This window comes from Chiroxiphia lanceolata, chromosome 6 (assembly GCF_009829145.1).
Source record: "Chiroxiphia lanceolata isolate bChiLan1 chromosome 6, bChiLan1.pri, whole genome shotgun sequence".
Classification (NCBI taxonomy): Eukaryota; Metazoa; Chordata; class Aves; order Passeriformes; family Pipridae; genus Chiroxiphia; species Chiroxiphia lanceolata.
Window position 1 is genome coordinate 5,387,194 of NC_045642.1, and position 14,506 is coordinate 5,401,699.

Here is a 14,506-nt window from a genome sequence, read left to right on the forward strand (position 1 = left end):
TTCTGATTCCCTGGGGAGTCCTCCTTCCCTTCTGATGCCCGACTGCCACCCCGTGGCTATTCCACAACATTCAGGTTCCACTTTTAAGGCTGAACTGTGAAGCCAAAGGGTTTCCACTAAATGCCCAATTTGAGGCCAGTGTTGTTCCAAAAAGGTGTATTTCAGTGCAGGTCCAGAGAACCTGAAAGGGGTTTTGAACTTGCATTTGAATATTGTTGTAAAATGTCAGTATTATTAGCTTAAGAGTAATATGCTACTGTGGACTGTAAGGAATCCAGAGTACTCACGGAAACTGAAGCTGTTATATAAGGTATTTCTCCTCTTGAGCTGGAGAACTCTTCTTGAGCCTGGAGAGCTCTTCTTGAGCCTGGAGAACTCTCTGGAAAACTCTTCTTGAACTCGGAAATCTTCCAGCAAACTCAGCACATTCAGTTCTGGTTATGTTGATTCAGGTCCCCTTCTGCTCTTCCCCTTTAGGACTCTGAATCTGTGTTCTTTTTCCTGGTTATTCAGGTATTTGGTTTATTGTTTTGTGGATGTTTCCTCTTTATTGTAACAGAGAAAACACAGGAGTGTCCAAAGTCTTAGGCAGTAAAGTAGAACTTAGAGAGACCATTCTCTTCAAAACTGTCAACTCCCAGATCATCTCAGCCCAGAGAGTAGCTCAAATCTATTTCCATTTTCAAAAGAAAACTTCCAGATAATGATTGTTCTGACTCTGAGCATTCAAAAACAAAACCAAGAAGCCTCAATATTGCTGAACGCTCATGGCCCACTTCAGCAACAAGTGGAGTTTCTTCTGCTTACCTCTTTTGCCACACTTTTTGTCCAGTTCCTCTCCAGTTCTCTTGGTGCCCCTTTAGGCACTGGAAGGGGCTCTCAGGTCTCCCCAGAGCCTTCTCTTCTCCAGGCTGAACACTCCCAGCTCTCCCAGCCTGTGTCCAGAGCAGAGGGGCTCCAGCCCTCTGATACAAAGTCACGCAGCTTCCAGAAATCAGGAGTAGATTTGTTTTTCCCTTCTCCTCATTTTGGAGAAAGACGTTTATGGCAGCTCTTTCTCTGCAGCTGTAGATGGGGATTTGTCCCATGTTTTAGAGAGTGTAGATATATTTTACTCTGGTGACAGCAATAATTGGTAAGATAAGGAATTTTATTATTAGTCTTTCCTCCATCAACAGTTCTAATAAAAGGGAGAGAAATGGAGCAGGGAAAAACCAAGGTAAAACAATAACTAAGATCCATTTTATTTATGGTCTTAATCAACAGGTATTTAATGATTATTTTACTATTTCCATTACAATTTTATCCTGTGCTTAACAACACTCTTGGCCTGGGAAGATGCATTTCTTCCATTCCTTCACAAGTCTTTCTCATCTTGGTTGTTGGTTGGAAAAAGCACCACATGTTCCTCAAGATCAACCCATCCCTTCTGGGTACTAATCCCTGGGGTAATAAGGTAATGGAGCATCCTCATTAGTGATGTGGCAGGTGTTATATCCTGCTTTGGCATCTGTATTGTTGGTGTGGTAAACGAAAAGACCCTGGGAAAGGCACTAAGGCTATTCCAATAAATCCCACAGCATATGTTCCCTTCTTGTGGTGTGTTTGGAAGGCACAACATCCAAGAGAGGAAGAACCAGCAACGTTTTGGCTGATATGAGCCTGTGGATACCCAGCTGACTGAAAAGTTAAACACATTTAAACAGTAGCCCATCCCCTAACACTTTCCTAATTTCATTAGATTTGTCTGCAGCTCTGACAGGAACACCTCATGCTCCCTGGGCCAGGAGTCAGGAGTTGTCTCCTCTTAACAGAGGTTTAAAAAAACCCTCCAGAACTTCAGGTGATCACAGACTGATCATGATCACCCTTTTCATAGAATCATCACAGAACGGTTTGGATGGGAGGGGACCTTAAAAATCATGTTGTTCCATGGGCAGGGACACCTTCCACTAGACCAGGTTTCTCCAAGCCCCCTCCAATCCAACCTTGAACACTTTTGCTTCCTTAGTCACCCCTGTAGGGATTCTGAGTATGGATGTGACATATTCCTATCTCTTCTGACTTTCACTAATGGGTTTGTAACACTCCAAAGTCTGGCACTGTGGAAACCACTTGCACATTCCCTATGGGATGTTACCAACGGACAAATAACCCAGAGGCTTCCAAAGCAGACGCAGAGGGCAGCATTCCCACAGAATATGGCATGTGGAATAACCTCTTTTTTCCTGTTTCTTTACCTCAGTTAGGTCCTATTCCCAGAGTACTGCTGCCTGCACCTTCTCCACCTCACCCACATATATACAAATTGGTTTGGGGGTCTCACTAACTACAAACAGGTATTTGAAAATACTAGACCTACCCAATTCCCTAGAGCTTCCATATTTCACTAACTCCGACATTCCTTGATTTCGTGCTGTCTCAGCATTCTTACACTCACAATGAGAGCCACCCCAAAAAACCTACGTTAGATAAGAAACTCCCCTCCTAAATACTCAGCAAATGAAGTATCAGCAGATGGAAAGGAATCTGTTCGCTGTCCCAAAGCTGCCCCCAGCTTGGTGGAACAACTTCCTCCATTCAGCTTTTCCCCATAACTCAGCATCAAAGAGGAATGAAAGAAGCACAAGAAGAATTAAGAGCACATCTTTACAAAAATCCATCAAATTAATTACATTCATCAGTGGAATTAAGTGGTGCCACCTCTCCCCACCTCTAGCTTAGCCAGCTCGGCCTCCTCTTCATATTGACCACCACGGGAGGCAGCAAGGCTGGGGAATTCCTCGGCAAGGATCCACTGCTGCTTATTTATGTAGGTAGGCATCGAGCCAAAGTTCCCCTGAATCTTTCAAAGAGCTGCCAAGAGAGAACCACAGCTCTTTAGAGACAAGAAAATGAAATACAATGTCCTTGTGGGAAGAATTTCCACCTAGAGATAAAGCAAAGGAGATCACAGAATGGTTTGGGTTGGAAGGGACCTTTAGAGGTCATTTAGTCCAACCCTCCTGCAATGAGCAGGGACATCTTCAGCTCAGGTTGCTCAGAGACCTTCAGAGACAAGCAAGTGTTGGTTACAGACCCATTGAAAGAGGAAGAAGAAACAAACCAGTGGGGCTACATTAGACAAAGGCTGGAAGGTTAAAGTAAACAATATAATTACTTAACTAGAATGAAAATAAAAGGAGTAAGTGTGAATTTTTGATGGAATAACAAATACCTAGGGGCAAGGAGGGGAAGAAAGGAATAAAAAACCAAAGAATGGATGACAGTTAAAACTCATCTTTATGGAAACATCTCTTTTCCCTGGAGACAGAGGTACCAGACCTGGTATCCTATGCACCTCTGACTCTTCAGAGCTGAAGGAAAAGGAGCTCTCCATTGGGTCATTCCCATGGACACCTTCTGTCTGCTGTGACAGAAACCAGTGCCATGGCTGCACAGTTTTCCCATTCCTTTCATAGTCATCTATACCACCTACTCTTCTGTGAGCCAAGCTGACCCCTCCCCTGGCCTGTCCGTCCCATTTTCCCTCCATAATACTGGAAAACCCTTCACTTGGGAACACAGTGGATGGATACTTACTGCACAATGTCTGCAAAGGCCGTGAGCAGGGGCTTGCACTGGTACTCGATGCCATGTTTGGCACACAGGGACTTCACCAGAGGGGCCACCTTCCAGTAGTTGTGTCTTGGCATGGTAGGAAAAAGGCTGTAGGAAAACAAGAGTGGGATTCAATGGCATTTGTCATCACCCTACAGAATTCCTGGCCCTCTTCTGTGCTTCTAACCCTTGGAGTGCCCCAATCTCCATTTGTGCCACAGCCATCAGTGCTCTGCAATGGTCCCTCTCGTGTCACTGATAATTCCCACCCCTGTGCCTTGCACCTCTTATCTGAGGCCATGGTGGTGCTCACTGGTGCTCCAAAACTCTTCTGTGTTCCCATTCCATCCCCATACAAAGAACACAAGATTTCCCCACATTATCTTTTCTATCAGCCTTGTAGGCTCTTCAGCCTTAGTGTAACTAGCATTCCTTGAAACTCCCTGGCATTCCCAACCCGTGTTTCAGCTCACTGGTGCTCGATCTGGAAGTTCAGATGTCCACTGAACCAGTCATTGAAAAAGGACTGATGAACGTTACAGGTTGCCTGGAGCTGAGGGAAAAGAAAAAAAAAAAGTAATATTTTAAGTGCTATTTTAGGAATGCCCCTTCTCAAACCCAACAGCAAGCAGATACAGGTTTCTCATCATCATGGGAATTCTGGTTGAACACAGTAGCTCCAAGAGTTCTTTCCCGTCCACAAGAGAAGGCCAAGCTGAGATATGTGATTGTCAGGGACTTAAGAGCACAGATTTGACTTCCCCAGTGAGATGAGCCACAACAACCCTGACTTTCACCTCTCTAATTTAAAAAAATTTGTAATGACTTCAGAACTAAAATAAAACAAAGCACAAGAGAGATCTGGACCATCCTTCCACTATCTGAAGGGCATTGTAGCATCTTTAATTATTCCCCTTGAGACTCCTGTGCTCAGCATTTGAAGTGTCAATCACTTCTGCACCCCTTTCCTGGCATTGATCATGCCACACAGTGAGGACAAGCTGCTTGTGTTTCCCTCTATCAGTTCCCACCACTTCAGTGATCATCTCCCTTGGGCTTTACACACCCCGAAGTGTAACTTCTCCCCTCAGAGTCACAGATCTCCATCAACAAGGTCTTACCTGGGTAGAGAACCAGTCCACATTCTTATCATAATCGATGTGCATTGGGATGTGATTCATTTGTGTAACCCAGACAAACCAGTTACTCTCTATAAACCTGTGCACACAAACACATAAAAAAACCATTGCAGGTCTCACACCCAACCAAAACAAGTCAGCACAAAACACTTGTACACACACAAGCTGTGTTTTTCTTGACAAAATGAACACCAGGAACCCCAAACATCTGATCAGATCAGACTTACGCACACCTTCCATCTTCTAAAGACACAAAAGACAGAAAACCACCTCTGTCTTGCTGAAAGGCATCAGGAGAGAGAAGAACAGGGAGCCACGAGAAAGATAATCAGGAAGTTGAAGAAAAGCTGACAAAAACTGGGTAAAGGAAATGTTGGAATTATAAATTGAATGATACCTGACTAACAGATGGAGCCCCAGTGTACCCTTCACCCCCAGGAAGGGCAAATAGGTGAGGAAGAATCGGATGTAGAAGGACAACATCCAGGCCAGGTCCTGTAGTCCAGGGAACAGAGAAAACTTCACTAAAAGGAAGAATTTCTCGTTTCTGAATTTACCATCACTCCCTTTAAAACCTCCTTTTATTAATTGACTCTTCCTTCCCGGTCCCATCACAAAGCAACCTGACACCAGCCATTCCTGCGCTTGGGAATTATCCTGGTTTTATGAGGGCAAACACCAACCAGAACATACCCTAAAGCATCCTATTTTCCTCTGGATCTAAAGAGAAACCAAACACTGAGAAAAGCAAAACCCCAGCCAATTAAAAGAATAAGGAGCTCTGGTTTACCTCCATCTCCTCCTTTTTTGTTCCACTTCACATTTCTTGCAATCTCTTCTTCCCCTCATATTCATTTTCTCCTGACCATCCCGATTCCCAGGCAGGAATAAAACAGCAGGATGCCTTCTCTCTAGCCTCATCTCAGAGAAGAAACTTCTTTTTTTCCTGAATTTTTTCCAAAGTCTCTAAAAACCATGCTGTTCCTCAAAGTCCTAACAAGCCATCTCCCTAAAAATTCTGAAAATCTACTACCCATTCCCTGTTTCACTTCACACTGAGCTGTGAGGATTCCATTTTAGGCTTTCTGAAAGCTACTTGATTTTTAATGTATCATTTTGCAAAACAGAGTCTCACCAAGTCCTCCTGCAAAACCCCTTTGTTATCCAATGGATCTTTTACAGAGAAAGGCTGTGTGGAAGGTACTCTCTCTCCCCCAGTAAACATTACTTCCCAAATCATATTCCCACAGAGGTACACAGCTCAGAGTTCCTCCCAGTAATTCCTTGCAGTGGAATTTATCCACAAACCAAGGAGAAGTCACCCCTGGTGTCCAAAATCGTGCTTGAGCTGACTTACCACCCACTGCTTCCTCTGCACGGCGAAGTAGAAGATGTACCACTGAAAGTAAAGAGGCACCAGAGCTGGGGGACCAACTAGAGTGGAAAAACAGATTGTAGAGGCATTAATTATCCCAGTGAGATGGGCTGGAAAAGGAAGGGGCTGCTGTCCACAGAACTGCAGAGGGGTGGGTTACTCACTGATGAAGAAGTACTTGTGCTGGTGGTTGTAAGGCATGAATTTCTTCTTTTGCACACCAAGCTGTTAAAATAAGCAAATTACTCAGTCTGTGGCTGCTATGATGTGTTTTGGGTGCACAAGAGGCTGGGCACTCCCTTGCAAACTGACAGTGACCTGCACAGGAAGCTCCATCCCTACAGAGGGCACAAGTTGCCTAAAAATGCTTAAATCAAAACCCACATGAGGCACTGAGAATAGTTTGCTGCCACATGGAGTTTCAGGGAAAAAAAACCTCCAAAAAATAACCTATGATACTATTAATAAAGATGACAGCGTGTACAACTCCCACCTATTTGCAATTAGTCTTCAAAGCAGATAAATGAGCATCTAAACATTAAATTGTGTCCATGGGAATGAGAGTGAGTAGATTATCCTCCCTCTGAGACTGCTAATTTTTCAGTGTTTGCTGTATAAACATAACAGATCACGTCACTGACTTCCTTAGGAATGCCATTATATCCCTGTACATGTCTAAACTAATTCCCAATAGCCCATCCCTTAATTTCAATGAAAATCAGAGCATTTAAAGTGACACTTTGAATTTATATGACTATTTTTTTTAAAGAAACAGCAAATGCTAAAGCCACTCAATTATCTCCTGAGCTGCACCAGAAATAGAGCTGGACTCCAGATGGGAGCCACTCTGACACCCACTGTCAGGCTGAGACCACCAAAATAGCTTCTTTGATCAGTGATTGTAAAAGTTCCAGACAGCCCTTGCTTTTCATCTGCTGCTTCATTCCCCAGATCACTACAATTAGTCACACTGAGCTTGGTAAAGAGAGAACAGCTGGTCATTTTATCTTCATACCACTGCGAGTGTCTCAGCAGGGAAATATGAACTTGTAATTGTGGCAGATATTTCATTCTTATTTTCTAGCAGAAATAACTTCTAGTGAAATTTTAAGGATATAAAGATCTCAGAAGCATTGAAATATTGAGGAACTACTAAGGAATATTGGGAACTAGTGAAAGGCAAAGTAGCACTATATAAAACCTGCTCAATGAACCAAATGCTCTGTAGCCTCCAAGCTCTCTGCAGCTTTCCAAATTTGAATCCCACTGCTGCAACCTCCCAGCTTTTATGAGTTCTCACCTCTACAGAGAGTGTTCTTCCCAAAGCAAAAAACAAGGGGTGCATGTTGACGTCGGGGTCCTTCCTGAAGCAGTTGGGTTTAGCGTGGTGTTGGAAGTGGAGGTGATTCCACCAGCTGGCTGGGGCTCCCTGTGGGAAGGGATGAGAAGAGAGTGCCCTAAAGATGTTGTATTCTCTGCCTTTAATCCTCTCTCTCCAGCAGCTCCTTGGATCTGCTTTCTCTTCATCCTGCTCTTGCAGCCCCTCCCAGCACCCAGTGCCCACCTTCAGATGGCCAATCACGAACTTGTGCACCCAGTGGTTCCACCTGGACTTGCTAAAGACTGAGAGGTGTCCAAAATCATGCTGGAGCCAGCCAGCCTGGGCCTGGAATTAAAAAAAAGCAAACAACAGTGTAGCTGAGGGAAAAAGAAGTGTCAGGAGGGTCTGCATCTGAAAAGGGCTTTATTCTCCCACTCCCACACTCCTCGCAACGTATCCCTGGATAGCAAGAGCACTCCCACTACCAGGACTCAATCCAAACACTCCTCTTTTACCACAAACCAGCGTACTCCAGACTTTGCCTAACGACTTTTAGTCCTGGATAGCCGTTTTCATGAGGAAGGAAAGAAATCCTGGGAGAAAACTAGCCACGATGCCAAGAAACAGCATTTATTCCCTCACAAAACTGCACTGAAATCGGCAACAAAGTCTCCTTTAAGGAGCAGCTTGCTGCTGCCTCCTCCGAGTACTTGTAATTCCAAGGGGATCAGCTGGCCACAGGAGGAATAGCTGGGGCTTTGAGAGCTGCTCTGTCCTCTCCTCTAACTCCCTGCAAGTTCCCATGGGAACGCCGTGGCTTGGCCCCTGCACACAGCCTTGGAGTTCGGGCACAGGGGAGCTCACAAGGGGAGCATGGCTTTCATAGCATGAGGAAGGCTGGAATAAGGAGGGCTTTGATGGAATAGGGGAAGGAGAAAGCAGGGCAAAGCCTGCTCTATCACAGCAGCCCTGTAGTTTTGCCCCTTTGGTGGAAACCAGGAAGAAGCAGCATTTTGGGGAGTCCATGATGCGATTTCTCCTGTGGCAATGAGCACCTAAATCCCAAATGTGGGGTTTGGGGATTATTTTTCCCAGCTCCTTACCTGAACAGTGCCTAAAAGCACTGCAGAGAAGAGGAAAGGCAGTGTGGATGCTCCAAAATACCAGATGACAAGCCAAGCTGCAACATCCAACACCAGGATGTGGCAGAGATATAGGAGGAAAAAGGTGTGGTTGGGGTTGAGAAGCCCCATTTTCTCAACCACTGCACGGAGCTCACGGAAATCTTCCACCAGCTTTTTCTGTGGGGAGACCCAAAAGCATCTGCTGGTCAGAAAATGCCTCAGGAACTTAAAGAGCAGCTGAGTTTTCCCCCTCAGGGATGAAAAAGGGAAAAGCTGAGGGTCACCTGGAGACAAATCTTCACCAGAAAATACTAATAATGACATAGAATGAAGGGAAAACTTCAGCCAACAGAGTGATTCCAGGAGATATTACGATATCATGTACAAGGAATTCTGGCTGCCAGCAATAGAAATTAAATAGCTCAATTTCAACCCAGATCCCAAATTTTTAAGACACTTACATTCTTGCTGGGCTCAAAGCTGGGTTGATCTGGTGCCAGTTCCCCAATCAGCAGTGGGCTCATGTACTTTCTTACCAGTGTCTTGTCAAGATGAAAAGCGATGAAAGGATCCTGAAACACAGACACAGGAACAGGATGGAGAAAAACAATCATTCAGGAGGCAGAAAAAGAACCATATTTCATGGTATACTGGACTCAGCAGAAAGCAACCCAGCTAAGGGAGCTGGCTCAACCAGATTTTACTGCTACAAATCTTATTGCCTTCTTCACATCATAAATGATCATTGAGCAACCTGACCTAGTGGAAGGTGTCCCTGTCCATGGCAGGGCCTTAGAACTGGATGGTTCCGAAGGTCCCTTCCAACCCAAACCATTCTGTGGTTCTATGATTTGAAGCTCAGTTCTCTGTCTCAGTTTCAGTCTGGATGGTTCTGAAAAGGCCTTTTTCCAGCCTTACCATTCAAAAGATCCCTGGCAGGGAAATCCATGACTTTCATAATCTAAATGTAATGTCCTTCTCCATGGCAACCAGGTGAAAAGAATCACTAGTGACTGTTATCACATTCGATGTTATACTCACATTCTATCCCTACATTTAAATTACAAATCCCTTGAGCACACAGGGCAGTTTGACATCTAATTCCTACTGAAGATCTCCCATTTATCCCCTTTTCCACATTTCTCTCCCAACATTTATTTCCCTCAGCCTAAGGATGTTTTTTTCCTCTTTTCTGAGACAATATTTGCCTATTGTGTGTCACTGTGTAATCTTCCTTCACCATGTACTGTTTATCACTATAATTACTAGGTCATCATGTGCTTTTAAAATAAATTGTGCTTTTAAAAGATCTCTAGTCAGGAAAGGGGTTAAAAAACTGGCTCATGTTGCCAGCTCTGGGTCAGCTGTAGCATCCTCTCTGCTCAGGGTTACTGAATAAAGGAGGGGAAGAGAGAGGCGAACCAATATTTGCATTTCTCTTTGCAAAAGGGGAAAGAAAATAGGGAGGAGTATGTGGGCAGATCAGAGGAGGATGGTACCACACATTTAAACCAATCCTTTCCATGGGGGCTGTAAAACTTGGCAGTGCAATCCCAGCTGGAGGTGAAGGGATGGCTGATTGTACCTTCTAGAAATCAGAACACTCCAGAGGCATCCAGCAAAACAAAAGTGCTCTTTCTTCACTTCCCATTTTTTCTTGGTTTTGAGGAGTCTTGTTCTTTTCAATCCCAGGACAAAACTGTCGGAAAACAAAACTTGGCAGGGGTTCCTAAGCGGTCAGCAGTTCAACTGCATGCAGCAGTGACAATGATGATATCACCTAAGGAATGCAGCTGGCTGCAATCCCACCATCCAACCATGCTCACACCATGTGCTGACCCTTTTCTGATCACAGAATCACAGAATGTTTGGGTGGGAAGGGTCCTTTAAAGTTCATTTCATCCCCCCCCTGCCATGGGCAGGAACATCTTCCACTAGCCCAGGTTGATCCAAGCCCCATCCAACCTGGCCTTGAACACTTCCAGGGATGGGGCATCTACCACCTCTCTGGGCAACTTGTTCCAGTGATGGGACTTCGCAAATGCACATGTGCATCCTGAACTCATGAAGTGTGTGTGAAGTGTGCAAATCCACATGTCATCTTCAGCCTTAAGTGATATTTATCTGATGAGATCTTCACATGATCTGAAGTTCCATCCTTTCTGATCAGAGACAAAATTGAAACGTAGCCCATCAAAACCACTCTTGATGTAGATTCACATCCCATCCCCACCCTTGAGTCCAAATAGGTACATTTGGAGAAATTAACTTTCTTCTGTGAAAAACATAAGCAGACAAAGGAAGGAAACACACTGAACAAAGTCACCCCACATCCAACTCGATCGAACACCATCTACTCTGCTTCACGACAGTTGCTGGCATCCAGGCATGAGTGATTCATTTCTTTTGATGACTGAAATACGACCTTCAGTAATAATTTTGCTCTGGTGCCATCTCTTGGAAACACGGTGCTCGGTTCTTTAAAGTTCCAGGAGGCTGGATGTGCGTCCATGCACTTGCAAACAACTCTGCGTGCGCGCACACAGCAGTGTCACTGTGAAACCCGCCTGTGCCACACGTATAAACCTGGAGATTTAATAGTCTTATTGACTCTGCGTGCAAAAATTAGGGAGGGGTCTTCCCCCAGATTAATGCCCGGTTGCAGTCGCCCTATTCGCACACTTTTGAGAAATTCCTTTTCGTAATTCTTTAGAAATGTTTCCTTGTAAAAATAGTCCCCCAGGAGAAGCGCGAGGTGTGTATATTCCTTTGCACATAGGAGGCAACTCACACCGTCCGTGTGTAACAGAGTATCTCCTTAAACGTGTTAAACACGAGCTGCTCGCTGCTGTTCCCGCGCCCAGTGATCCTCCCCCGCGCATCCCTCCTCCATCCCACCCCGGGGATACCGAGGATGGATTCCCCCCCCCCCCCGCTCGCCCCTCACCGTGGCGTCCTGCCCGGCGTAGTGGCTGATGACCCGGGAGCCTCCCGGGTGCCTCCGGCAGAAGTGGCTGATGTCGTACACCTTCCTGTCGATCACCAGCCAGCGCTCCTGCGGGGCCGGCCCCCGCCCGTTCCGCTGCCCGATCTCCTCCCAGGTGAAGCGCCGCAGCCCCCGGCCGGGCTCGGAGCCCTCCATGGCCCGGCTCCGGTGCGTTCCGGCTGGGCTCGGCTCGGCTGGGCTCAGCTCAGCTCGGCCCGGCTCCTCCTCTGCCATTCCCCCACGCCCACTGGGCTGCGCTCGCCGTGCGCCCGCCCCCGAGGTCGGAGGGACCGGGGGGACAGGAGGGGAGCGGGGACGATGAGGGATTTGGTGATGGACATCACGGAACGGGAGGGAATTCGGGCTCCCGCAACAGGCGTCCTCGGCTGTCCAGGCTGGAATGATTCACAGAATCATTTAGCTTGGAGAAACTCTCTGGGACCAACGAGCGCTGCCGAGGCACATCTAACCCATGTCACGGAATCACAGAAGTTTTCGGGTTGGAAGGGACCTCTGGAGATCACCCAGTCCACCCCCCCTCACCAAGGCAGGGTGACCTGGAGTAGGCGACACAGGAAGGCGTCCAGGTGGGGTTTGAATCCTTCCAGGGAGTGAAATTCCGCAGTGTCCCTGAGCAGCCTGTTCCACTGCTCTGCCACCCTCAATGGAAAGTTATTCCTCATGTTGAGGTGAAACTTCTTGTGTTTTAGTTTATTGCCATTGCTCCTCATCCTGTTGCTGGGCACCACCGAAAAGATGTCCCCAAGTGCCACATCTACCTGCCCTTTAAATCCTTCCAGGTCATCCCTCCAGGTGACTCCACCACTGGCCTGGACAGCCTATTCCAGGGATTGACAACCCTTGACAATCTTCCCTCATATGCAAGCTAAACCTCCTCTGGTGCAACTTTAGACTGTTTCCTCCTGTCCTGCCTTGTTACCTGGAGAAGAGACTGATCCCCACCCAGCTACAACCTGCTTCCAGGGAGTTCCCCTTCCCCACACTCAAGTTGCTTCTTTTGAACCACTTTCACAACCTGTTTCTCCTTATTTCTGGGCTGAGGATGCCTCATCTTCCTTACCCTGAGTTTTGTTTCCCCTTTGCAGCAAACCCCTCTCTCTCTTCCATCTGTCCTGCCTCCCCGTTCCAGCTGCCACAGCCTCTTCTGTTCCTATGGCTCCATTTGGCTGCTCCTTCCTGGATATGCAGCCAGAGGGAGGAAAGGTGTTGCCCCAGGCATATATGACATAACAACCCTGCAGCCGATTCTTCATACAACAGATTATTGAATAGTGTTAGAAGATGAATGATGCTAAAAATCCATCTGTGTGGGACTTCATGGATATGAATTACAAATGTACATTAAAATGCCTCTCCCCACATTCCTCTCCCTCCTCCCTTTCCATAGTAGCACCATTCTTCTCCCTGATCTCTCATTATTGATTCCAAATTTCTTTGTTTTCATTCACACCTTCCAATCTGACCTAGTTACAGCAATTCCAGTTGAATGTAACCATAGAAACAAAGAACCACCAGGCTGCATCCCTTCATCCGAGCATCACCTGATGGCTACATCACATCTTGGAATTCTATCCCTGCAAAACACTTGATCAAACATACTTATTTCCCTCCCTTTAGCAATGCCACAGCTAATGCATTGAGCTTCTAAACATTGTCAGTCATCCGTGAAAGAAAAGGTTCTCTCCTGACCTCAGCAAAAATTAAGTTGTTTTTTATGTTGGCTCTCAACCATTTTACCAACATAACCAGAAAACACACTAATCAATGTTTAGCATATTTTTAAATATAACAATTATATTCAGAACTGTGCAGTAATTATTTCAGTTTCATATTTTTTTCTGATTATCTGTTGCACAAAATAATAACAGTCTTAAATTTATTTTATATTTATGAGTTTTCCTCATAAATACTGGGGGAGAAACACATAGGACAGTTTTTTTTTTCTATACAACACATTAAAAGAAAATAAATTCTTCCTACACAAGTTAAACCTTTGGAAACTTGTTTTTCTAAGGGCCACTGAGCTTGATAAACTGCACTCCTATTCCCCTCATACACCAATCTCTGATTTCAGCTGTAAAGGGTGTTAACACCTTATTAACACATTTTCTCAGACAAATTATACAGCAATCCTTGGAATTCCCTTCAAAGCTTCTTCTGACATAAAATCTGTGGCTCTGCTTGTTTTCCCCTCAGCAGATGATTCAACCCGAGGTAAGACATGGAGGCTACAGGAATCATCCAACCTTAAGTAGCGAAGGTTTTCATGTCCTGCTATGAGTTGCCAGCTGCCAGCAGTGGTTGTTTCTCCTACACTTGCCACACTCAGGATCTCAATGGGTGTCTCAGAGACAAGAATGGGATCTTTGTGATAAAGAAATCCAGCTGCTGTTACACACTGGCAAACATCCTGCATCCAGCTGTGGCTCTTGGCATCCAGATGGTCTCTGCTGGAAGACAATTAACTTGGTAAAAGGAGACCTTAAGTGTCCTGACTCTTTGTTTTACCTCCACTACTCCCATCTCCATATCTACTGTCACAATCCAGCAGTGACCCAGCTCCCCAGGCTATCAAAGATCACCCAAAATCCAAGAGGAGATAAGAGATGTACTTTGATTCAGGCTTCTGATCTGGCTGCAAATCATTTCTGGCATCTCAGATGGCTGGAGATCACCAGAAGTTGGAGAAAATGTATTAGAATTCCTTATGCCACTGCCATGATTTGGCTGTAACATACTTTAAAACATCCCAGAGACCTGGGTGATGAGGGATCACTAAATATTCAGGCATGTGGTGAGCAAACCAGTAATCAGGGAAGGAGGAGATGGATTGAAGGGAGAGCAGCCTTTCTTTTACCATCGGGGAAAATGAGTTAGAATAGCGGATGATGAGGTCCGAAACCACAAGAAAATTTAAACGAAAACTAACAAATGCTGAAG

The 14,506-nt window shown here is 45.5% G+C and overlaps 1 protein-coding gene across 2 annotated transcripts; it reads right to left on the reverse strand.

Moving 5' to 3' along the window:
• Positions 1 to 1,132: 1,132 nt before the first annotated feature.
• Positions 1,133 to 11,794, reverse strand: FADS1 (fatty acid desaturase 1). Of its 2 annotated transcripts, none has more exons than XM_032692393.1 (12): positions 11,507 to 11,794; positions 9,021 to 9,131; positions 8,539 to 8,736; positions 7,679 to 7,780; positions 7,415 to 7,543; positions 6,279 to 6,339; positions 6,097 to 6,173; positions 5,137 to 5,234; positions 4,722 to 4,818; positions 4,074 to 4,153; positions 3,583 to 3,708; positions 1,133 to 2,856 (listed from the first exon to the last, which is right to left on the reverse strand). In XM_032692393.1, the coding sequence occupies exons 1-12, from the start codon at positions 11,777 to 11,779 to the stop codon at positions 2,805 to 2,807; spliced, it is 1,404 nt and encodes a 467-aa protein (XP_032548284.1). In that variant the 5' UTR covers positions 11,780 to 11,794; the 3' UTR covers positions 1,133 to 2,804. The 2 variants fall into 2 exon arrangements, with proteins under 2 accessions (XP_032548284.1, XP_032548285.1); XM_032692394.1 differs by lacking the exon at positions 11,507 to 11,794 and adding an exon at positions 10,886 to 10,927.
• Between the last annotated feature and the right edge of the window lie 2,712 nt (positions 11,795 to 14,506).

Excerpts from the sequence above, each read along its gene's own strand:
- FADS1 (XM_032692393.1), bottom strand. The coding sequence starts at position 11,779 with ATGGCAGAGGAGGAGCCGGGCCGAGCTGAGCTGAGCCCAGCCGAGCCG. Across the intron at positions 7,544-7,678 it reads TCGTGATTGGCCATCTGAAG|GGAGCCCCAGCCAGCTGGTG; the intron begins GTGGGCACTGGG and ends CCCTTCCCACAG. Across the intron at positions 4,819-5,136 it reads GGGCTCCATCTGTTAGTCAG|GTTTATAGAGAGTAACTGGT; the intron begins GTATCATTCAAT and ends TTGTGTGCACAG.